This window comes from Nerophis ophidion, linkage group LG12 (genome assembly GCF_033978795.1).
Source record: "Nerophis ophidion isolate RoL-2023_Sa linkage group LG12, RoL_Noph_v1.0, whole genome shotgun sequence".
Lineage (NCBI taxonomy): Eukaryota > Metazoa > Chordata > Actinopteri > Syngnathiformes > Syngnathidae > Nerophis > Nerophis ophidion.
In genome coordinates, this window is record NC_084622.1 from 24,355,192 (window position 1) to 24,379,171 (window position 23,980).

General features: G+C 40.3%; 1 protein-coding gene and 1 non-coding gene across 4 annotated transcripts in view; both read right to left on the bottom strand.

Annotated features, from left to right (window-relative positions):
* The window catches only part of megf11 (multiple EGF-like-domains 11), a 510,687-nt gene that overhangs the window by 306,463 nt on the left and 180,244 nt on the right, over nucleotides 1–23,980 (bottom strand). For all 3 annotated transcript variants that reach the window (XM_061917129.1, XM_061917127.1, XM_061917128.1), the window contains exon 4: nucleotides 22,111–22,211. In XM_061917129.1, the coding sequence (XP_061773113.1) occupies nucleotides 22,111–22,211 (101 nt within the window). The remainder of the gene's footprint in view (nucleotides 1–22,110; nucleotides 22,212–23,980) is intronic.
* Nucleotides 20,626–20,698, bottom strand: trnak-cuu (transfer RNA lysine (anticodon CUU)). The gene has a single exon. It is a non-coding gene; the product is annotated as a tRNA-Lys (tRNA).

Here is a 23,980-nt window from a genome sequence, read left to right on the forward strand (position 1 = left end):
ATATGCTGCCATCTAAGCGCCGTCATATTCATGGACGCCCCTGCTTATTTCAGCAAGACAATGCCAAGCCACATTCAGCACGTGTTACAACAGCATGGCTTCATAAAAAAAGAGTGCGGGTACTTTCCTGGCCCGCCTGCAGTCCAGACCTGTCTCCCATCGAAAATGTGTGGCGCATTATGAAGCGCAAAATACGACAGCAAAGACCCCGGACTGTTGAACAACTGAAGCTCTACATAAAATAAGAATGGGAAAGAATGCTCAACAATTAGTTTCCTCAGTTCCCAAACGTTTATTGAGAGTGGTTAAAAGAAAAGGTGATGTAAAACAGTGGTGAACATGCCCTTTCCCAACTACTTTGGCACGTGTTGCAGCCATGAAATTCTAAGTTAATTATTATTTGCAAAAAAAAATAAAGTTTATGAGTTTGAACATCAAATATCTTGTCTTTGTAGTGCATTCAATTGAATATGGGTTGAAAAGGATTTGAAAATCATTGTATTCCGTTTATATTGACATCCAACACAATTTCCCAACTTATATGGAAACTGGGTTTGTATAAGAAAATGGAAGAGTTTGGGAACAACAGCAACTCAGCCACAAAGTGGTAGGCCACGTAAACTGGCAGAGAGGGGTCAGTGGATGCTGAAGCGCATAGTGCAAAGAGGTCGCCGACTTTCTGCACAGTCAGTTGCGACAGAGCTCCAAACTTCAGGTGGCCTTCCAATTGGCCCACGTACAGTACGCAGAGAGCTTCACGGAATGGGTTTTCATGGCCAAGCAGCTGCGTCCAAGCCACACATCACCAAGTCCAATGCAAAGTGGGCTGGCTCAGGGTGGAAGACAGAGTAAAACAACTGGCACTGAGCCTAGTCCATAAAATCCGCTACACCTCCCTGATACCGAAGTACATGTCAAACTACTTCCTTAACGTAAATGACCGCCATAACCACAACACCAGGGGGAGCTCCACAAACCACGTTAAACCCAGATTCCGATCTAACAAAGGTTTTAACTCATTCTCCTTCTATGCCACATCAATGTGGAATGCACTCCAAACAGGTGTAAAAGTGCATCTCTATTCTCCTTCAAAACCGCACTAAAAGAACACCTCCAGGCAACTTCAACCCTAGACTAACACCCTCCTCCATTCACATCCCATCTCCCCGGATTGTAAATAATCAAATGTAAATAATCAAATGTACTTGTTGTTATGCTTTCTGAGCTACTTCCGCTGTACGTATCCTACGAAATCAGACCTACACTGTTTCAATGTCCATTTCTCAGATGACATCATTGTTGACTGAAGTGCTGATATCATCCAAACCTACCCCCGCCCCAACCCCCTCCAGATCTAACCCCCTGGATTGTAAATAATGTAAATAATTCAATGTATATACTCTGAAGATTAACTTGTGTGATGACTGTAATAAGCTGATAGTATATATTTGTACCATGAATTGATTAATGTGGACCCCGACTTAAACAAGTTGAAAAATGTTTTCAGGTGTTACCATTTAGTTGGTCATTTGTACGGAATATGTACTGAACTGTGCAATCTACTATTATAAGCTTCAATCAATCAAAAGCGTGGGATGCAGGGGTGTAAAGCCCGTCGCCACTGGACTTTAGAGCAGTGGAGACACGTTCTCTGGAGTGATGAATCACACTTTTCCATCTGATGGACGAGTTTAGGTTTGGAGGTTGCAAGGAGAACGGTAGATTTTGGACTGCATTGTGCCAAGTGTGAAATTTGGTGGAGGAGGAATTACGGTGTGGGGTTGTTTTTCCAGGAGTTGGGCTTGGCTCCTTAGTTTCAGTAAAAGAAACTTTGAATGCTCCTGGATACTGTTATAATCCGTAGTACGGATCATGTTTTTGTTATATTCTGTTAGTTTAACTCCATTAGTTCCTGTTTTGCGTGCACTCGTTTGTTTTGGTTGCCATGGTTGCGTATAATTTTCACCTGCCGCTGGTGTTTGGCACGCTCATTTGGCTCTAATCAAGAGACACTATTTAAGCCTGCCTTTGCCAGTCAGTCAGCCTGGCGTCATTGTTCGGTTCATGTCTGATTCCAAGTTTATGCCAAGTGTTCGTTTCATGCCTTGTATACGTAACTTTTTCTTTCTTCTTGCCACAGATAGTAAGTTTTCTTCGTCATATTTTATGCTAAGTGTTAGTTTAGCCCCAATTGCGATCACCGCGTTGTGCCTTCGCCTTGTTTTTCGTTTTTTGTAGCACTTTGAGTTTTGAGAAGATTAATAATTATGTTCCTACCTGCACGCCTTGTCTAGAATAGTCTGTTTGCATCCCGGGGGAACAGACCTCTCAGGAGGCTGCAAGAACCCCGCCGTGACAGATACCAAAAAGATTTTGGACAATTCCACACTCAATGTGGACCGACATCATATTGAATCCTATGGGTTAGGATGGCACTTCAAGTTCATATGTGAGTCATGGCAGGTGGCCGAAAACTTTTGGTAATATGGCGTAAGTCACAGGGCCATGCCATTTTAGCAATGAGAGTTAATACAGGGTGATTAAAAAATAATACACCAAAAACATCACGCATTTGTTCAGTTCTAAAGCATCGTAATAGACTGAATCAATGGTCGTTTGATGCAGGAGTTATCCAAGTTTTACTGTGTCACAATTTCAACGTTGTGGTCATGTGATCCTTTCCACGCCGTTCAATTATAGGAAGAAAACGTATTTGTTAACCCTAAAAATGGCGAATAACAGCAGCGATCAACACGGCGGAATGCGACATTCCTGGACATCCTGGGGCGCTGCATGCCTCCAAGCAACAAAATTGTATCCAATAAAATATCGATAAGCTGCTGATGCTGTGTTTGCCGTGTTATAATGATCTGTCTCATCCTGACTTGGTAATACTTTAGTATGGGGAACATATTCTAAGTAACAAAGACTTAATTTAGAGTTATTTGGTTAGGGTTGGGTTAGGGTTAGAAGGTTATTCAGGGTGAATATGTTCCCCATACTAAAGTGTTACCGGACATAAATATCCCTTGTCAATTCTGGCCTCTGCGCTCCGTCACTCAAATACGTTTGTGTAGAACATAAACCGCAATTTCTTGTCTCCCATAGTTACACGACAGAGATGCAGCCCGTAGGAGACACCTACAAAGTCTTCCGCCCAACATATATGCTGAAAATTATAATTTCATTAATTCATAAAACTACTGTAGTTGTTTGTAGTACATGCGAGTGTATTGTTTTTCAAACAGTATTTCTTATCTGAAAGTTCTATTTTTTTAAAAGGCATGTAACGTATTGAAATTGTGGTGTTTTAGCAGGGGCCAAGCACAAATGAATCCATCCATCCAACCATCCATTTTCTACTGCTTGTCCCTTTCAGAGTCGCGGGGGGTGCTGAAGCCTATCTCAGCTGCATTCGGGTGGAAGGCGGCTTACACCCTGGACAAGTCACCACCTCATCACAGGGCAAACACAGATAGACAGACAACATTCACACTCACATTCACACACTAGGGACCATTTTGTGTTGCCAATCTACCTATCCCCAGGTGCATGTCTTTGGAGATATATATATATATATATATATATATATATATATGTATATATATATATAAATATATATATATATATATATATATATATATATATATATATATACACACATATATATATATATATATATATATATATATATATATATATATATATATATATATATATATATATATATACATATACATATAAATGTAATAGTGTGATGTTGTTGCGTTCGTTATATTATGAACGAGACAGGGTATTATGTTTTATTTTGAAGTATTGCTTTTATTTTGAAGAACCGGACGTCCGGTGCAGGAAGTGACTTTGCTGGGGTTTTTTCCGGATATTTACTTCCTCTTCTTTCGGACTTTTGATGAGGAGGTAATGCTTCTTCACTGCTCCATGTTTCTTAGTGTAAATATTATTTCTAAACTTCCATAATACTTTAAAAGTTAAAACATTAATGTTGTAGGTTTAAGTTAGGTGTTGTTTTAAGTACTTTTTTATGCACAATTTTGTTAAGTAAGAATTAGAACGTTGAATTTTTTAAATGTTTGGTCATAATTACACATGGTAATTACACAGGTATCACTCCGCCAGAAAGTAGACACCTGTGTATGTGTTTCGTGTTTACAACACAGGTATGTGGATTTGTGCATTATTTTTTTTTTTTTTGTGTGATAAAACATTTTTGTTGATGTAATTTAAATTATTATTTTTGTATGAATGAATGTTGTTTATTTTCCCTTCTTTCGGACTTTTGGAGGTGGCCAATAAATGATGAAACGACGGAATGGTGGAGTGTCTCTTACTTAAAAAACTACACAACGCAAAATAAGACTCACTACATACAGTGAGGCAAAAAAAGTATTTAGTCAGCCACCGATCATGCAAGTTCTCCCACTTAAAATAATGACAGAGGTCTGTAATTTTCATCATAGGTACACTTCAACTGTGAGAGACAGAATGGGGGGGGGGAAATCCAGGAATTCACATTGTAGGAAATTTAAAGAATTTATTTGTAAATTATGTTGGAAAATAAGTTTTTGGTCAACCATTCAAAGCTCTCACTGATGGGAGGAAGTTTTGGCTCAAAATCTCACGATACATGGCCCCATTCATTCTTTCCTTAAGACGGATCAATCGTCCTGTCCCCTTAGCAGAAAAAAAGCCCCAAAGCATGAAGTTTCCACCCCCATGCTTCACAGTAGGTGTGGTGTTCTTGGGATGCAACTCGGTTTTCTTCTTCCTCCAAACACGACGAGTTGAGTTTATACCAAAAAGTTCTGTTTTGGTTTCATCTGACCACATGACATTCTCCCAATCCTCTGCAGTATCATACATGTATCTATTTTGGTATAAACTCAACTTGTTGTGTTTGGAGGAAGAAGAATATTGAGTTACATCCCAAGAACACCACACCTACTGTGAAGCATGGGGGTGGAAACATCATGCTTTGGGGCTGTTTTTCTGCTAAGGGGACAGGACGATTGATCCGTGTTAAGGAAAGAGTGAATGGGGCCATGTATCGTGAGATTTTGAGCCAAAACCTCCTTCCATCAGTGAGAGCTTTGAATGGTTGACCAAATACTTATTTTCCACCATCATTTACAAATAAATTCTTTAAAATTCCTACAATGTGAATTCCTGGATTTTTTTTTTCACATTCTGTCTCTCACAGTTGAAGTGTACCTATGATGAAAAATAAAGACCTCTGTTAACATTTTAAGTGGGAGAACTTGCACAATCGGTGGCTGACTAAATACTTTTTTGCCCCACTGTATGTATATATATATATATATATATATATATATATATGTATGTGTGTGTATATATATATATATATATATATATATAAATATATATAGCAGATATGAACAGTAAATGAACAAGTAGATTAATAATTCCTTTTTCTACCGCTTGTCCTTAAAACTGTCTTAAAACTGTCGACATAATAAGAGAATGATAAATGACACAATATGTTTGCTTACTTACTACTAAAACACAAGTTGTCTTGTATATTCTCTATTTTATTTAAGGACAAACTTGCAATAACAAACATATGTTTTATGTACCGGAAGATGTTTTGTTAAAATAAAGCCAATAATGCATTTTTTTGTGGTCGCCTTTATTTAGAAAAGTATCGAAGAGTACCGAAAAGTTTTGGTAACGATACCTACATTTTGGTATCGGGACAACACTATCAGAGACACGGTTACCAATTTCAACAAAAGATGTCCTGTGATTGAGATATGACTTGAACCAGATAAGAACAAAACTGTATATTAGAATTTTCTAACCTCTGTTTTAAGATAATATGGTCAAATATGTCAAAAGCAGTAGTCAGGTCCCGCAGAACCAAGACTGAGACATTTCCTGCGTCTGTGTTTTCAGGCGAATATCGTTTGTCACCTTGATCAGAGCTGCTTAAGTGCTCTAGGGGGGCCTACAGCCTGATTGGAAAGTATTAAACACATTGTTATAAAGGACAAAGTCACTAAGCTGTATACAACTTTTTCTAGAAGATTCATGACATAAATTAACACTTTAACTTTGACAGCTCTAATGAATAAACAGCGACACCTAAACTAATGAGCACATAGCTTACAACATGAGTACCGCAAATCAGCCCTGCCAATTTAAATGAATTGAAATACATTTAATTTGTCAGTTTCTCTTAAAGACCATTTGATGACGAGCTGTCGAAAATATCTTCACGTTTCATAAACAAACATTTGCATCAAGCAAACCAATTGTCTGATATTTATAGTATTCATAACCTCTAAATCATCTAAAGATCTATCTGCTATCAACTGCCATTAATTACCAGTTAACTTCAGACAATATGCAATATTAACAATTAAATATTTGAATTGTTTGACAGCTCTAACATTATATATATATATATATATATATATATATATATATATATATATATATATAGATATGTATGAAATATTAACTTTCAGTGAATTCTAGCAATATATATTTATTTTATTATATATATAAATAAAAGAAATAGTTAAATTTCAGACGGCACCTATAAAATACACAGTAATAAAAACACAGTTGTTCTACTAACTGTACTGTGCTTGCCTGTTGCTAAAAAAACAACAACACTTACCTTTCACTATTTGAGTAACGTCACTTCCGAGTTTCCAGAAGATGGCGCCAGTATGTGCTTTGCCCAGCTGTCTGTCGCTGTTTTTGTGTTGTTTGCGTCTATTTTCGTCTCTGTCAGCTCACTGCTTGTGTATGACCGCCAAACACTGTTGGATCTTTGCCCCTTTCCCACTGATGTGATCAACTTCGACGTTGGTTTTTCAACGTCCCAGTCAGCTTTTTCACCTGGCCGGATTCCTGCTTTCCTTTCCCGCCTCGTGGATCCTCTCCCCCGCCACCTGCGGGCTGTGTGTCGAGCCCCATCTGGATTAGCTGCGCCCTTGGACGCGCTGCCCCCCGCCAGGTTCGGTCTTGTGAACGCAAGATCTTTGACAAACAAAACGTTTATCCTGAAGTATTTCTTAACTTCCCGCGGACTTGACTTCCTCTGTGTGACGGAAACATGGCTGAGAGTCGGTGAGTCCGCCCCTCTTAATGAACTTCTGCCTCCGGAGTGTTCCTACTTTAATTCTCCGCGGCCGTCCGGTCAAAAAGGAGGAGGATTAGCAGTCGTTTTTAAAAATGACTTTAAATGCTTCGAACTGTGCATGTTTGAGCTGGAAGGGGCGTGGCCTCCAGCTCCAGCTGAATTTCGGGAAATTTTCGTGAGAAGATTTCTTCCGGGAGGTTTTCGGGAGAGGTGCTGAATTTCGGGAGTCTCCCGGAAAATCCAGGAGGGTTGGCAAGTATGGTTAGAGGCCACTGTTCTCATTGGGACAATCAAGTCAGCAGATATTTGTTGTACCCTTCCCCAGATTTGTGCCTCAAGACAATCCTTTCTGAGACGTCAACAGACTATTCTTTTAACTTCATTCTTGGTTTGTGGTCTGTCATCCACTGTCAAGTGTGAGACCTTATACATATTCCAAATCATATCCAACCAACTAAATTTACCACAGACAGTCTTTAATTAAGCTGTACTGTTTGATGAGTTAAAACACGATGCACCTGGCCACACTTTTAAGCTTCATGGCAAAGGCTCTGAATACTTGTGTACATGGGTCATTTTGTACTTTTCTATATTTGATAAGAACATATTTGTTACATTGTCATTAATGTTTATTTGAGGACATACATTACCATATTCAATTTTAGAATAAGGCTGTAACAACAAATTTGGAAATGGTGAAGCTCTGTGAATACTTTCCAGATGCACTTTAGGTCGTTCTTGGTATGAATCCGGTTGGGATCTCTCAATGTGGAGTTTGCAGTTCTCCCCATGGGTTTACTTCAGGTACTCAGGTTTAGTAAAACATGCATGTTAGGCTAATTGTAGACTTAAGTTGTCAAAAGGTATTAATATGAGCATGAATTGTTGTTTGTGTATGTGCTTTCTGATTGACTGGCAACCGGTCTGGACTGTACCCCTACCTTTACCCATTTTCATCAGATATAGGCTCCATTTCAAACATGCCCTTGAACTGAGTAAGCACTAGAGAATGAAAGAATGAATCAATCAATCAAATACTTGAAACACTACAACAGGAAAGCTACAGTGGTGCAAAACAAAACAGGGTAGTTTACATATGTCCAATAAAGTATCCTGAAATAGACAAATTGAGTTCATTTTGGGTCGATCGACGCTATAATGCCCCCTTTTGTCACTGCATGCAAAACAGCTCGGGGAGTACAAATCTCTTAATCCTGGAAGTGAGAGTGCTAGGATTAAAAGGGTTGAAACAGTTTGCAAAGACAGCAAAAAGCAAAACTGGTCTATTGGCCTCAACCCCCACGGAGGGGGCTGCGATTTTTGACATGAAATCAAAATCAGGCTTAACTACTCGTGAAATGTGGCGCACAAAATTGCAGACTCACCTGGTTAACAGCCTGAAAAAGTGTTCAACGAATACATAACTTTATCGTGGCCGGTCAAATGGTTAATGAATACATTATTGATCAAACTGCGACTCCCTCCCAAAAGACCCCCAGATGATCACACAGGCTGATACTCTTGCTGGCTCGCTTCCCAGAGCTCTGCCAACATGAGACGAGTAAAGCTAAGACAAGGACAAGCAGAAAGTAAGAGAACAAGGAGACAGTTGTGTAAACGGTACACAGATATATTAGAGTAGGGGTGTCCAAACTTTTTCCACTGAACGCCACACATTGAATAATCAAAGAATGTAGGGTTTGTTTGATATATTTAAATGTCAAAGCAATGTATGGATGTTTTTTTTTTAAAGAAACCTGTATGTCAGCTTTGTGATATGAGTAGGGATGCATGATAAATATCCGGCAGACAATGATCATGCCGTGGTTCGGACTTATGATGTCCCACTGATGAATCCTAAAATATAGCCCTGGTAACTGATTTAAAAAACAAACAAAAGGTACCGTATTTTTCGGACTATAAGTCGCACTTTTTTTCATAGGGTGCGGCTTATAGTCAGAAGCGACTTATGTGTGAAATTATTAACACATTACCGTAAAATATGGAATATTATTATTTAGCTCATTCACGTAAGAGACTAGACGTATAAGATTTCATGGGATTTAGCAATCAGGAGTGACAGATTGTTTGGTAAACGTATAGCATGTTCTATATGTTATAGTTATTTGAATGACTCTTACCATAATATGTTACGTTAACATACCAGGCACCTTCTCAGTTGGTTATTTGTGCGTCATATAACGTACACTTATTCAGCCTGTTGTTCACTATTCTTTATTTATTTTAAATGGCCTTTCAAATGTCTATTTTTGGTGCTGGATTTTATCAAATAAATTACACAAAAAAATGTGACTTATACTCCAGTGCGATTTATATATGTTTTTTCCTTCTTTATTATGCATTTTCGGCAGGTGTGACTTATATTCCGGAGTGACTTATACTCCGAAAAATACGGTATATTTCTCCTGACCCCATTGTAAACAAACATAGTGTCGACCGTTGAGGACTTCTTCAGTGTTTCTGAGAAAGACATTTTGCAAACTATTTAAAAAAAATGTTTGGAGGAGAAAAGGCGAGGCCCTTAATCCCGGGAACACCACACCTAACGTCAAGCATGGTGGTGGAAGTATTATGCTATGGGCCTGTTTTGCTGGCAATGGAACTGCTGCTTTAAATGGGACAATGAAAAAGGAGGATTACCTCCAAATTCTTCAGGACAACCTAAAATCATCAGCCCTGAGGTTAGGTGTTGGGCGCAGTTGAGTGTTCCAACATGACAGTGACCCCAAACACATGTCAAAAGTGGTAAAGGAATGGCTAAATCAGGCTAGAATTAAGGTTTTAGAACAAAGTCCTGACATAAATGTGTGGACAATGCTGAAGAAGCAAGTCCATGTCAGAAAATCAACAAATTTAGCTGAACTGCACCAATATTGTCATTAGGAGTGGTCAAATATTCAACCAGAAGCTTGTGGACGGCTACCAAAAGCACCTTATTGCAGTGAAACTTGCCAAGGAACATGTAAGCAAATATTAACATTGCTGTATGTATACTTTTGACCCAGCAGATTTGGTCACATTTTCAGTAGACCCATAATAAATTCAAAAAAGAACCAAACATCATGAATGTTTTTTGTGACCAAAAAGTATGTGCTCCAATCACTCTATCACAAAAAAAAAAAAAAAGTTGTAGAAATTATTGGAAATTCAAGACAGCCATGACCTTATTTTCCTTACAAGCGTATGCAAACTTTTAACCATGACTGTATGTCAAAAAACTAAATCGACAAAAGGCCGAACAGGAGCCAAGGCAGAAGCAAAAACCACACAAGTATAGAGGAACAAGAAAGAGCGGGTACAGCGGGCCGTGTATGAGTACACAGAATAATGAACCAGCAATGTCTGACCAAACAATGAAGGCTTAAGAAGCCACTTAATGAGCAACAAGGGACAGGTTTGTGCCAATCAAGAAACAGGTGAGGGAAGCAATGCTCAAGCAGAGGTAAAGTAGCTCAGAGTGAAGAAAAACAGTAAGTGGAATAAAAAATTACAGTGCTGGACAATTAGTTAATATGAAAAGACAATGCAACAAGTTGTGTGTTCGGTCATGACAGAGTGATTGACAAATGATCGAGTTCTAAAAAGTCTGCTTAGCAACAAGATACAAGACTTAAAATCAAATCGGAACGATTCTATTCATCTATGTTACAAATTAGAATTATTTAGAGGCCTACTGTAACCCATTACTACCGACAAACAGTCTGATAGTTTATACATCAATGATGAAATATTAACATTGCAACACATGCCAGTACAGCCTTCTTAGTTTACTAAATTGCAATTTTAAATTTCCCGGGAGTTTCTTGTTAAAAACGTCGCGGAATGATGACGCGTACGCGTGGCGTCACGGACTGTAAAGAAATATTAGCGCTGCACCGCACACAGCTAAAAGTCGTCTGCTTTAATCACATAATTACACAGTATTTTGGACATCCGTGTTGCTGAATCTTTTGCAATTTGTTCATTTAATAATGGAGACTATAAAAAACAATGCTGTTTGTGGAAAGCGGTGGATTGCAGCTGTCTTTAGCACCGACACACAGCCGATGTTTCTTTGTTGTGAAGCAGAGCCGTCAAGCGAACATGTTTTCTCTACGTCAACCAGCATGTTTTTGGATGGGGAAATTGTGAGATATATCCTACCGGAGACATCAATGGATTTCTCGTCGTCCTGCAGCAGCTGTCATGTCAAAAAAGGCAGCTGTGAGCTTGGCTCCTCGGCTTCTCTCTGAGACATTGCGTGTTCACCGCAGCCATCCGACTTCGAGGTATGTCTTTACAATCTTTAAAATCTCACTAAAACACTATTAGAACAATAAGCAGATAAGGGATCTTAAAGAATTATCCTAATAAATGTGTCTAATTACATCTGAAACGCTCACCCTGCCGCCGCCCGGAGACGTCGTTTTTTTTTTTTTTCCAGTCCTTCACTATCAATATCCTAATTCACGAATCTTTCATCTTCGCCCAAATTAATGGGGAAATTGTTGCTTTCTCGGTCCGAATTGCTCTTATTGCTGGTAGCTCCCATTATAAACAATGTGAATATGTGTGGAGCTCTCGTGACGTCACGCGCACATACTTCTGGTAAAGGCAGGGCTTTTCTATTAACAACCAAAAGTTGCAAACTTTATCGTCGATGTTCTTTACTAAATCCATCCATCCATCCATTTCCTACCACTTATTCCCTTATCTCAGCTACAATCGGGCGGAAGGTGGCGTACACCCTGGACAAGTCTCCACCTCATCGCAGGGCCAACACAGATACACAGACAACATTCACACTCACATTCACACACTAGGGACCATTTGGTGTTTCCAATCAACCTATCCCCAGGTGCATGTCTTTGGAAGTGGGAGGAAGCCGGAGTACCCGGAGGGAACCCACGCGTTCACGGCGAGAACATGCAAACTCCACACAGAAAGATCCGAGCCTGGATTTGAACCCAGGACTGCAGGAACTTCGTATTGTGAGGCAGATGCACTAACCCCTCTGCCACCGTGAAGCCCCTCTACTAAATCCTTTCAGCAAAAATATGGCAATATCGCGAAATGATCACATATGACACATAGAATGGACCTGCTATTCCCGTTTAAATGAGAAAATCTCATTTCAGTAGGCCTTTAAGTCATTCGTGGTTTTTTTATATATGTATAATTCTGTGGTGGTCAGCACGGTGCAACAGGGGTTAGTGCATGTGCCTCAAAATACGAAGATCCTGACTAGTCCTGGGTTCGATCCCGGGCTCGGAATCTTTCCGTGTGGAGTTTGCATGCGCTCCCCGTGACTGCGTGGGTTCCCTCCAGGTACTCCCGCTTCCTTCCACTTCCAAAGACATGCACCTGGGTATAGGTTGATTGGCAACACTAAATTGGCCCTAGTGTGTGAATGAGAGTGTGATTGTTGTCTGTCTATCTGTGTTGAAACTTTTTAAAGTATTATTAGTAGATTGCACAGTATAGTACATATTCCGTACAATTGACCACTGAAATGGTAACACCTGAATAAGTCTTTCAATTTGTTTAAGTTGGGGTCCATGTAAATCAATTCATGTTGGCCCTGTGATGAGATGGCGACTTGTCCAGGCTGTACCCCTGCCTTCCGCCCGAATGCAGCTGAGATAGGGTCCAGCACCACCCCCGCGACTCCAAAGTGGACAAATGGTAAAAAATGGATGGATGGATAATTCTTGTGGTTTTGTGTGCCATGTTGTCACTTCAGCCACATTTGCACTGAACAGCCAGAACAGAGGCATGGCAATAGTTGCTGTCACTTTGCTGTTGCTTTGTTGTGAGACATCAATTTGCGGTTCTCTGGACATTGACACACTTTTATCCTGTGGCGCCATCACAAAAACACACAAAAAAAAACAGACGTCGTCCTCTTGAGTCATAATGAGTTTTGCTGGAGTATCGCAATTTGGCATGCATGAAGACAGTCTCTTGTGTTTGGGGCTTATTTTTTTACAAAAGTACTCCAGGGTAATAGTGTTTTTCTTACGCGTGTAAATTACATTTTTGACACCCCCTATGGGTTGTGTTCAAAATGTTTGGAAGGCCATGTTCACATTCTTGGTAAGTCCTGCAAAATCATTTTGCTCGATGGCAGCCATGTTTTTCAGTTAGTCTTGATCAAATTTTACAGATATTGTCTTGTCAATCTCTTAACCCTCGTGTTCATACTGTTCTTACTCAGCCAGCGTTTGTGGGTCTGACAGACCCATTGCATTTTGTGGCTTTTAGTGCCTCACAATCAAACACGTTTATGTTAAAATACTGAATAGATGTTTATTGGGACAAGGTAAACATCTGTTCAGTATTTTACCTTGTCTGCTCTCATTTTCTCACACATTTGACCCTCTGATGTTCTGTGTACCTACACTCTGTCCTCCTCCTATCTAGGCCTGCTGTGTGTGTGTGCGTGTGTGTGCGTGTGTGTGTGTGTGTGTGTGTGTGTGTGTGTGGTACACAGAACAACAATTTCCACACTTCTATTAGCCACGGGTCTTGTGGACCCGGACATCTTATATGTAATAGAAATGTGTAAGGGGTGTGTACGGTGTGTGGTCATTAAATATGTATTCTGATATATGTCCTTCACAGAAAATGAGCCAAAGTCAGTGAGTCAAAGTTTGAAAAAATTATTAATTGTATCATTTTTATTTTAATAAAAAATGAAAATGGGTCCCACAGACCCAAACACCACACAAGGTGTGTGCCGTCAAGGCCAGGCAGGCCTTCTCAGCTGCCCTGACATAACCAGAAATCATGATCATAATTAAAGATACAATTATTTTTTTACATACCGTATTTTTCAGACAAGAAGGCACAGTTTTTTTCATAGTTTGGCCGAGGGTGCGACTTATACTCAGGAGCGACTTATGTGTGAAATTACTAACACATTACCGTAAAATATCAAATAATATTATTTAGCTCATTTACGTAAGAGACTAGAAGTATAAGATTTCATCGGATTTAGCAATTAGGAGTGACAGATTGTTTGGTAAACATACAGCATGTTTTATATGTTCGAGATGCTACTTCAGTAGAAGCATTTAAGTCTCACCTTAAAACTCATTTGTATACTCTAGCCTTTAAATAGACCTCCTTTTTAGACCAGTTGATCTGCCGCTTCTTTTCTTTTTCTCCTCTGTCCCCCCTTCCCTTGTGGAGGGGGTCCGGTCCAATGACAATGGATGAAGTACTGCCTGTCCAGAGTCGGGACCCAGGATAGACCGCTCTTCGGGACCCAGGATGGACCGCTCTTCGGGACCCAGGATAGACCGCTCTTCAGGACCCAGGATGGACCGCTCGCCTGTGTATCGGTTGGGGACATCTCTACGATGCTGATCCGACTCCGCTTGGGATGGTTTCCTGTGGACGGGACTCTCGCTGCTGTCTTGGATCCGCTTTGAACTGAACTCTCACGGCTGTGTTGGAGCCACTATGGATTGAACTTTCACAGTATCATGCTAGACCCGCTCGACATCCATTGCTTTCGGTCCGCTAGAGGGGGGGTTGCCCACATTTGAGGTCCTCTCCAAGGTTTGTCATAGTCATCATTGTCACTGGCGTCCCACTGGGTGTGAATTCTCCTTGCCCTTATGTGGGTTCTTCTGAGGATGTCGTAGTCGTAGTGGTTTGTACAGTCCTTTGAGACATTTGTGATTTAGAGCTATATAAATATACATTGATTGATTGATTGATATATGTTATAGTTATTTGAATGACTCTTACCATAATATGTTACGTTAACATACCAGGCACCTTCTCCGTTGGTTATTTATGCCTCATATAACGTACACTTATTCAGCCTGTTGTTCACTATTCTTTATTTATTTTAAATTGCCTTTCAAATGTCTATTCTTGGGGTTGGGTTTTATCAAATAAGTTTCCCCCAAAAATGCGACTTTTGCGACTTATATATGTTTTTTTCCTTCTTTATTATGCATTTTCGGCAGGTGCGACTTATACTCTGGAGCGACTTATACTCCGAAAAATACGGTACTTTCCCTAATTACCGAAACGTATTCATATTCTCTTCATGTCATAATATGCTCCTTCAAGTGCTGTGGTTTTTAGGTTAGAGTTTTTATCCAATCAGAATTCAGTAAGTTTATGTTGCCATGCTGTACCAAATACTGTACCAAATCTGTCCGGGGCCTTCAGAATCAACAATGTGGGCACATACAGTTGATAGATAATTGCGATAGCCAATCAGATCATGATTTGTTGTCAGTAAGAACTTCTAGATGGCGTCACGTTGAACGTGACATTTACGTGTCCTCTGATTGGCTACTCACTGGTTTGAGCTGCAGCGGTGCTATGCAGATCAGCAGAGCCACACACGGGACTGTTAGAGGATGAATTTAATATAGCTACTTTTTTAATCCACTAATAAAAAGGACAAACCGTTAATTAGGTGGCAGATATATGTTTGCAAGGCCATTTTCAACAAGGATATTTAAAGAGAAACTACGTCTTGTAAGACGACGTCGGCCAACCCCAGAAGCTAGCTCAGCTGCCCCGGCGATGAAATGGGGAAATGTCCGCCACTTCTGCTCGAATCAACCGACAAGCGGTACCGATGGCTTATACAGCGTCGAAAGTGTGCTAAAAATTGTGAGTTCAAATATTTTATTTAGTTATTTTTTCACGCTTAATGTTTTTTACCATTTTCATTTTAACAGTACCACATAAGATATGTTTTAATTGCTTATGCGCGTTTATTAATTTTTTAAATGCGCCGGAAGTAGCCCGTTTTGTTCACTGTTTACGTTATTCAATGCCCAGTAGTGCGTAAGGTAATAATTGAAGTCGGACATCACTGAAGGCCTAGGTGGGAAACATACTGCCCGCCACTGCTTAAAGGTGTGTACCAAATTTTTCAATGATTCAACAAAGTGAAGGGAATTAAGTTGTTAGAAATTCCTAGTCAATTCAACCTATGCGGTCAAACCTTGGAAATTATTAACAGCACCACCGTTTTGTTTAATTGGCAGAAAAACAATAGCAAAGGCAACACAATAGAAGAAGATGTTTTTACAAAAGTTTCCCCTTTGTGTGCATTGGTTCAAGAGTAAAAGAATTAGCCTTTAGTTGTCATGAAATAAAGAACAAACCCAAAAAATAAAGGACTGTCAACTAAATTATTTTGAGGACCACATTTCCAGAAAGCTAAAGACCGAGGCGCTAGACTTTTCCCTTAATTATTTGTCTTATTTTGCATAATCAAGAGAACCAGCGTCCTCTACAGAAGACATTTGATATTGGTCTATTTATTTTTTCAGAGCTACAGAAGCGCTCTGCTGTTCTTAATTACCTACTGCAAAAAAGTTACATCAAGGATATGACAGTACTAGTGTTTTTAAAAAACTGCTGCAAAAATGTGAGTCTCTGACAAGATTTTTTAACCGCACTTGTGGCCCACCATTTGAAAAGGCTAAAGGATGAAAAGAAAAAACCTAACACAGGTCACTGAGGATCACTTCTACAAACCCCAAAACCAGTGAAGTTGTCACATTGTGTAAATGGTAAACAAAAACAGCATAGAATAATTTGCGTGGCGCAGTGGGGAGAGTGGCCGTGTGCAACCCGAGGGTCACTGGTTCAAATCCCACCTAGAAACAACCTCATCACGTCTGTTGTGTCCTGAGCAAGACACTTCACCCTTGCTCCTGATGGGTGCTGGTTGGCGCCTTGCATGGCAGCTCCCTCCATCAGTGTGTGAATGTGTGTGTGAATGGGTAAATGTGGAAGTAGTGTCAAAGCGCTTTGAGTACCTTGAAGGTAGAAAAGCGCTATACAAGTACAACCCGTTTATCATTTATTTATTTAACCTATATTCAATTAAATAGACTACAAAGACAAGATATTTTACGTTCGAACTGGAACTTAATTTTTTGCAAATATTAGCTAATTTGGAATTTGATGCCTGCAAAAAACCTGGCACAGGCAGCAAAAAAAAGACTGAGAAAGTTGAGGAATGCTCATCAAATCTTATTTCGAACATCCCACAGGTGAACAGGCTATTTGGGAACAGGTGGGTGCCATGATTGGGTATAAAAATAGCTTCCATGAAATGCTAATTTATTCACAAACAAGGATGGGGCAAGGGGGCAAGGGTCACCACTTTGTGAACAAATGCGTGAGCAAATTGTCAAACAGTTGAAGAACAACATTTCTCAACGAGCTATTGCAAGGAACTGAGAGATTTCACCATCTACTGTCCCTAATAGGGCTGCGAATCTTTGGGTGTCCCACAATTTGATTCAATATCGATTCTTGGGGTCGCAATTCGATTATATATCAATTTATTCGATTCAACGCGATTCTCGATTCAAAAACGATATTTTTACGATTCAAAACGATTCTGTATTCATTCAATACATAGATTTCAGCAGGATCTACCTCAGTCTGCTGACATGCTAGCAGAGTAGTAGATTTTTTTTTAAAAGCTTTTATAATTGTAAAGGACAATGTTTTATCAACTGATTGCAATAATGTAAATTTGCTTTATCTATTAAACGAACCAAAACAATGACTTATTTTATCTTTGTGAAAAAATTGGAGACAGTGTGATGTCAAGCTTATGCGATGCGATGCGAGTGTAAGCCACTGTGACACTATTGTTCTTTTTTTAATTTTTATAAATGTCTAATGATAATGTCAATGAGGGATTTTTAATCACTGCTTTGCGGAAATTATAACTAATATTGATACTGTTGTTGATAAAATTAATTTTTGTTTCACTACCTTTGGTTTGTTCTGTGTCGTGTTTGTGTCTTCTCAATTGCTCTGTTTATTGCAGTTCTGAGTTTTGCAGGGTAAGGTTTGGTTTTGGAATTGGATTGCATTGTTTTGGTTTTGATGTGTATTGGTTTGTTGGATTGATGAAAAATAAATAAATAAAATCAATTAAAAAAAAAAAGAATCGATTCTGAATTGCACAACGTGAGAATAGCGATTCGTATTCAAATCGATTTTTTCCAACACCCCTAGTCCCTAATATCATCAAAAGGTTCAGAGAACCTAGAAAGATCACTGCACGTAAGGGACTTTTGATCCCTCAGGCGGTACTGCATCCAAAAGCGACATCAGTGTGTGAAGGATATCACCACATGGGCTCAGGAACACTTAAGAAAACCACCGTCAGTAACTACAGTCCGTCGCTTCATCAGTAAGTGCAAGTTAAAACTTCACTATGCAAAGCGAAAGTCATTTATCAAAAAAATATAACTGTCAAAAGGGAGAGGACTTGAAATGGTACCTTGAGGAATGCCTCAGTTATGTAAATCACAAGTTTGAACCACAAAGTTCTGTTGGCTAGCAGTGTTAAAACGATAATGTGTTGGCACTGGTTCAAGATCCTCTATAAAACAAGGGCACTCTTGGGCTTTTAGGCATTTGCTGCAAACAGGTTTGTCTCCCAAGTTTTGAACTGAACTCAGGGGCCAATAATGGTGTCTGCATACATGCCAACCCTCCCGATTTTCCCGGGAGACTCCCGAATCTCAATGCCCCTCCCGAAAATATCCTGGGGCAACTATTCTCCCCAATTTCTCCCGATTTCCACCCGGACAACAATATTGGGGGCGCGCCTTAAAGGCACTGCCTTTAGCGTCCTTTACAACCTGTCGTCACGTCCGCATTTCCTCCATACAATCAACGTGCCGGCCCAGTCACATAATATATGCAGCTTTCACACACACATTAGTGAATGCAAGGCATACTTGAACAACAGTCATACAGGTCACACTGAGGGTGGCCGCATAAACAACTTTAACACTGTTGCGCCACAATGTGAACCCACACCAGACCTGGGCAAATTAATGCCCGGGGGCCACATTCCCAAATAATGTTTTTAGATTTTCAAGATGGACACTGGGGCTTCACGGTGGCAGAGGGGTTAGTGCGTCTGCCTCACAATACAAAGTTCCTGCAGTCCCGGTTTCAAATCCAGGCTCGGGATCTTTCTGTGCGGAGTTTGCATGTTCTCCCCGTGAATGCGTGGGTTCCCTCCGGGTACTCCGGCTTCCTCCCACTTCCAAAGACATGCACCTGGGGATAGGTTGATTGGCAACACTAAATTGGCCCTAGTGTGTGAATGTGAGTGTGAATGTTGTCTGTCTATCTGTGTTGGCCCTGTGATGAGGTGGCGACTTGTCCAGGGTGTACCCCGCCTTCCGCCCGATTGTAGCTGAGATAGGCGCCAGCGCCCCCCACGACCCCAAAAGGGAATAAGCGGTAGAAAATGAATGGGATGGATAACATTGCAACACATGCCAATACAGCCGGTTTAGTTTACTAAATTGCAATTTGTTAAAAACGTCGCGGAATGATGACACGTGCGCGTGACGTCACAGACTGTCAGGGAATATTAGCGCAGCACTATTTGCGGCTAAAAGTCGTCTCTTTTCATCGCGCAATTAAACAGTATTCTGGACATCTGTGTTGCTGAATCTTTTGCAATTTGTTCAATTAATAATGGAGAAGTCAAAGTAGAAAGATGGAGTTGGGAAGCTTTAGCCTTTAGCCACACAAACACACAGTGATTCCTTGTTTAAAATTCCCAGAGGTGAAACTTTATTATGGATCAAAGCGGTCAAGCAAACATGGATCCCGACCACTTGTCATCTGGCAGGTTTAGGTGAGAAAATTGTGTTAAAAAGTCGTCTCTTACCAGAGATCTATAGAGTTTGCGCCGTCCTTGTATCTGCTGTCGACTTCCCTCAGACACTGGCCTCAAGGCACCCGTGGACACACTCCTCCGACTATCAGGTACTATTTGAACTCACTAAAACACTAGCAACACAATAGAAAGATAAGGGATTACCCAGAATTATTCTAGTAAATGTGTCTAAAAACATCTGAATCCGTGCCAATGCAATCGCCTTTTTTTTTCTAACTTTTTTTTTTTTTCTAGTCCTTCGCTATCAATATCATCATCCACACATTTTTCATCCTTGCTCAAATTAATGGGGAAATTGTTGTTTTCTCGGTCCGAATAGCACTTTTTGTTGGAGGCTCCCATTAAAAACAAATGTGAGGACGTGAGGAGCCCTCACCCTTGTGACGTGATCGTTTACGACTTCCGGTAAAGGCAAGGCTTTTTTATCAGCACCAAAAGTTGCGAACTTTATCGTGGATGTTCTCTACTAAAACCTTTTAGCAAAAATATGGCAATATCGCGAAATGATCAAGTATGACACATAGAATGGACCTGCTATCCCCTTTTAAATAAGAAAATCTCATTTCAGTATGCCTTTAATAGTTGGAATCTGCCCTTTTGCAAGATATACTAGTTACTATGGTAATTTGATTGATTGATTGATTGATTGAAACTTTAATTAGTAGATTACACGGTACAGTACATATTCGGTACAATTGACCACTAAATGGTAACATCCATATAAGTTTTTCAACTTGTTTAAGTCGGGGTCCACGTTAATCAATTCATGGTAAGAAAAGACAATCACCCAACGTGGGGCTCGAACCCACGACCCTGAGATTAAGAGTCTCATGCTCTACCAACTGAGATAGCCGGGCCCAGGTCAAACTAATTAGTTACTATGGTGATCTATGTCACAGCAGCTCAGACGAGGCACCAAGCAATTTGGGTGGAGAGCGTTTTCACATAGTGTTTCCAAAGTGTCAGCCTGAAATGCGGGTGTCAGGGACAAAAGCGGAAGTACGTTATTAAAACAAAATCTTAAAACTTAGTGATAGAGCAGATCTATCAGGATGTAAGTGGGTTTATTTTACCACTTGCGTTCATATTTTGGTGTTTTTGTTGCATATTTGTTGCGTTTCGCTTGATTGTAAAATATGTGGATGGAGAGGTGTGACATTCAATTGTTGTCAATATTCAGTGTTTTATCGTTCATAGTTAATATTGAAAATCCCACATTCTTTATTTTCATGTACATTTTGGGTGTGTCATTCAGAAAAAAAGTGTAAAATTACTTTCCGTTTTTTTAATGTGGTTTCTCTTAACGTTTTTAGCATTCAATTAGACATTATTTGGAGGTTCTGCAATGAGGTTGCGACTTGTCAAGGGTGTTCCCCGCCTTCCGCCCAAATGGAACTGAGATAGGCACCAGCGCCCCCCGTGACCCTAAAGGGAATAAGCGGTAGAAAATAAATGGATGGATGGATTATTTGGAGGTTTTGTAATAGTGTTCCTAAAAAATCTGATATATACCGGCCCTCAGACACATTTTTTTCTCTAAATTTGGCCCCCAGAGTCAAAATAATTGCCCAGGCATGACCCACACCAAACAAGAATGACAAACACATTTCAGGAGAACATCCGCACCATAACACAACATAAACACAACAGAAAAAATACCCAGAATGCATTGCAGCACTAACTCTTCCGGGACGCTACAATATACACCCGAATTCGAAGGTCTCAAGTTTGGCAAGTATGGGTGTCTGTCCTGGACAAGATTTGGCCCCAGGGCCGCCAGTCAAATAGTCCTGTTGTAGATACACTGGCTTTATTCACAAGGGAAGTTAAAGTTGAAAGAGTTCTATTTTTGTTAGCCCGATGTGTGAACCAAAATAGAAATAAATGTCAGTGAAGGATTGTTGCCAACACTCGGCTTCAGACTCATTTCCACGCCTTCTGCTTTTTTAAGCTGATTGGTTTTAATGGCCCCCTCCTCAGTCTGCCACAAGAACCTACTTGGCTCGTTAACTTCTCTCATTGTTATACAGCTTCCGTTAAATGAGTTCAGTTGGAAAAGGAGTATACAAAGAGTGGCCCACGGTGCGAAGCGGCGAGCCTCCATCTAAAGCCACGCAGATGGCGGCTTGTTAACAGAAGAGGTGCTGATTAGGCATTATTGGTTATTGTAATCCCTCTGCGTGGAAGCGGATCATCTGCAAATGATCCTACCTTTTAATCCTTTTCTTCACACAGTAGAAGATAAAAAGACAGAGAGAAGTACACTCACGAACACACAGATCTCCACTCTCAAAGTAGCCAGGGCAGCACTGCGAGCGGCGCCTATACATGGTCCTCACTCCCCGCCGGTAAGCTGTCTTATAGCTGATCCTGAGGAAACAGACACAGCGAGAGGGATATGTGATATATGGTGTGACAACTCCCTAGGGCCAAGAAAACAAACAGAGGGATGTTTTTACTTTGATTTTTATTGTAAAAGTACAAAAGAGTAACAAAAAGTAAAAGCCAGCCAAAAAAAAAAAAGTCCCCCTCAAGCCATCACTTCCTTGCAGTGTTCATAAAACATGTTGTAGACAAAGACATCGAGCGTGTGCATATGACCTTTGACCTCAGCGACTTCAATCATGCCTTCACTGTGAAAAACGTATTCAGGAATGATATGAATTAGGATGTTTATTGTCTGAAATTGGACACAAGACAGGCCCTGGGTCAGTTTTTACTGTTACCTATCATAGTAAAATACCATAAGATATTTTCTAGTGCAGGGGTCTCAGACACGCGGTCCACGGGCCAATTGCGGCCCGCGGGACGTTAATTTGCAGCCCCCACCTTAATATGAAATTTTAATGTTAGTGCGGCCCGCAAGTTTTATATGAATGGCGCTTGACAGCAGTGTGTTATTTAGGTCCAAAATGGCTCTTTCAACATTCTGGGTTGCCTACCCCTGCGTTAGTGGAAAAGCGGCAAATGAGTGAAAGCGACAGATACGTTACCATGGAGACAAGGGTTTTCTTACGTGCCTGGCTCCAGTCATCAGTAATAACAGTCCCCGATACCCTGGACCAATTGAAACCGTTATTTTTTTTTTTTTATTGTTTAATTTGCATTGCCTCACACAATTAACACTACATATATTTCTATATGACGCCGGATATCACTCCGGGAGCCGTCACTTTTTTGCGCTCTCTATCCCGGTACTTTCCCGGCTATTATCCGCCGATTGCCGTGTTGCTGTAGGGAGGAAAAGCGGAATGACACACATTGCGGGAATAACATTATTCTCTGTGCGTCGACTACATACAAATTTATTCCACAACCCCAAACGTGTCTTTTTCAAAGCCTGCAGTGAAGAAAAGGGTAAGTGATGAACAAAGACAATTGTAGGAAAAGTGGGAGATGCAATATTTCTTTGTTGAGCACAGGAACACCCCGACGTGTCTTATTTGCACAGAGAATGTTGCGGTGCACAAGGAATACAATTTGAAACGTCATTATAAAACTAGACACGCTGAGGAGTATGCAACAGTTTTTTTAAAGAAATCTTTTCTCGCTGTCCAGCCTCACCCACACTCTGTGTCCAGTGGCCTCAAGGTAAATTGAGTTTGAGACCCCTGCTCTAGAGAGTTCTTGGGAAGGGGTTTTTCTTGTGCGCTTTGGAAAAAATCCACCTCATATGTGTTTTTCATCATTAAATTAAATGAAAAGTTAAGACAGGGTGGCGCAGTTGGGAGAGTGGCCGTGCGCAACCCGAGGGTCCCTGGTTCAATCCCCACCTAGTACCAACCTCGTCACGTCCATTGTGTCCTGAGCAAGACACTTCACCCTTGCTCCTGATGGGTGCTGGTTAGCGCTTTGCATGGCAGCTCCCTCCATCAGTGTGTGAATGTGTGTGTGAATGGGTAAATGTGGAAGTAGTGTCAAAGCGCTTTGAGTACCTTGAAGGTAGAAAAGCGCTATACAAGTACAACCCATTTACCATAAGACAAAAAGTACTACCAAAATATAATATTATATATTATATATTATATATTGGTGATAGCTGTGGTTAAAGGTCATTCTGGTAAATAACGATATCAGTCCTTTACTTGATTTTAGTTTCGCTCACAATTTTGTGCTTTTTCTTGTAATTGATCCTACCT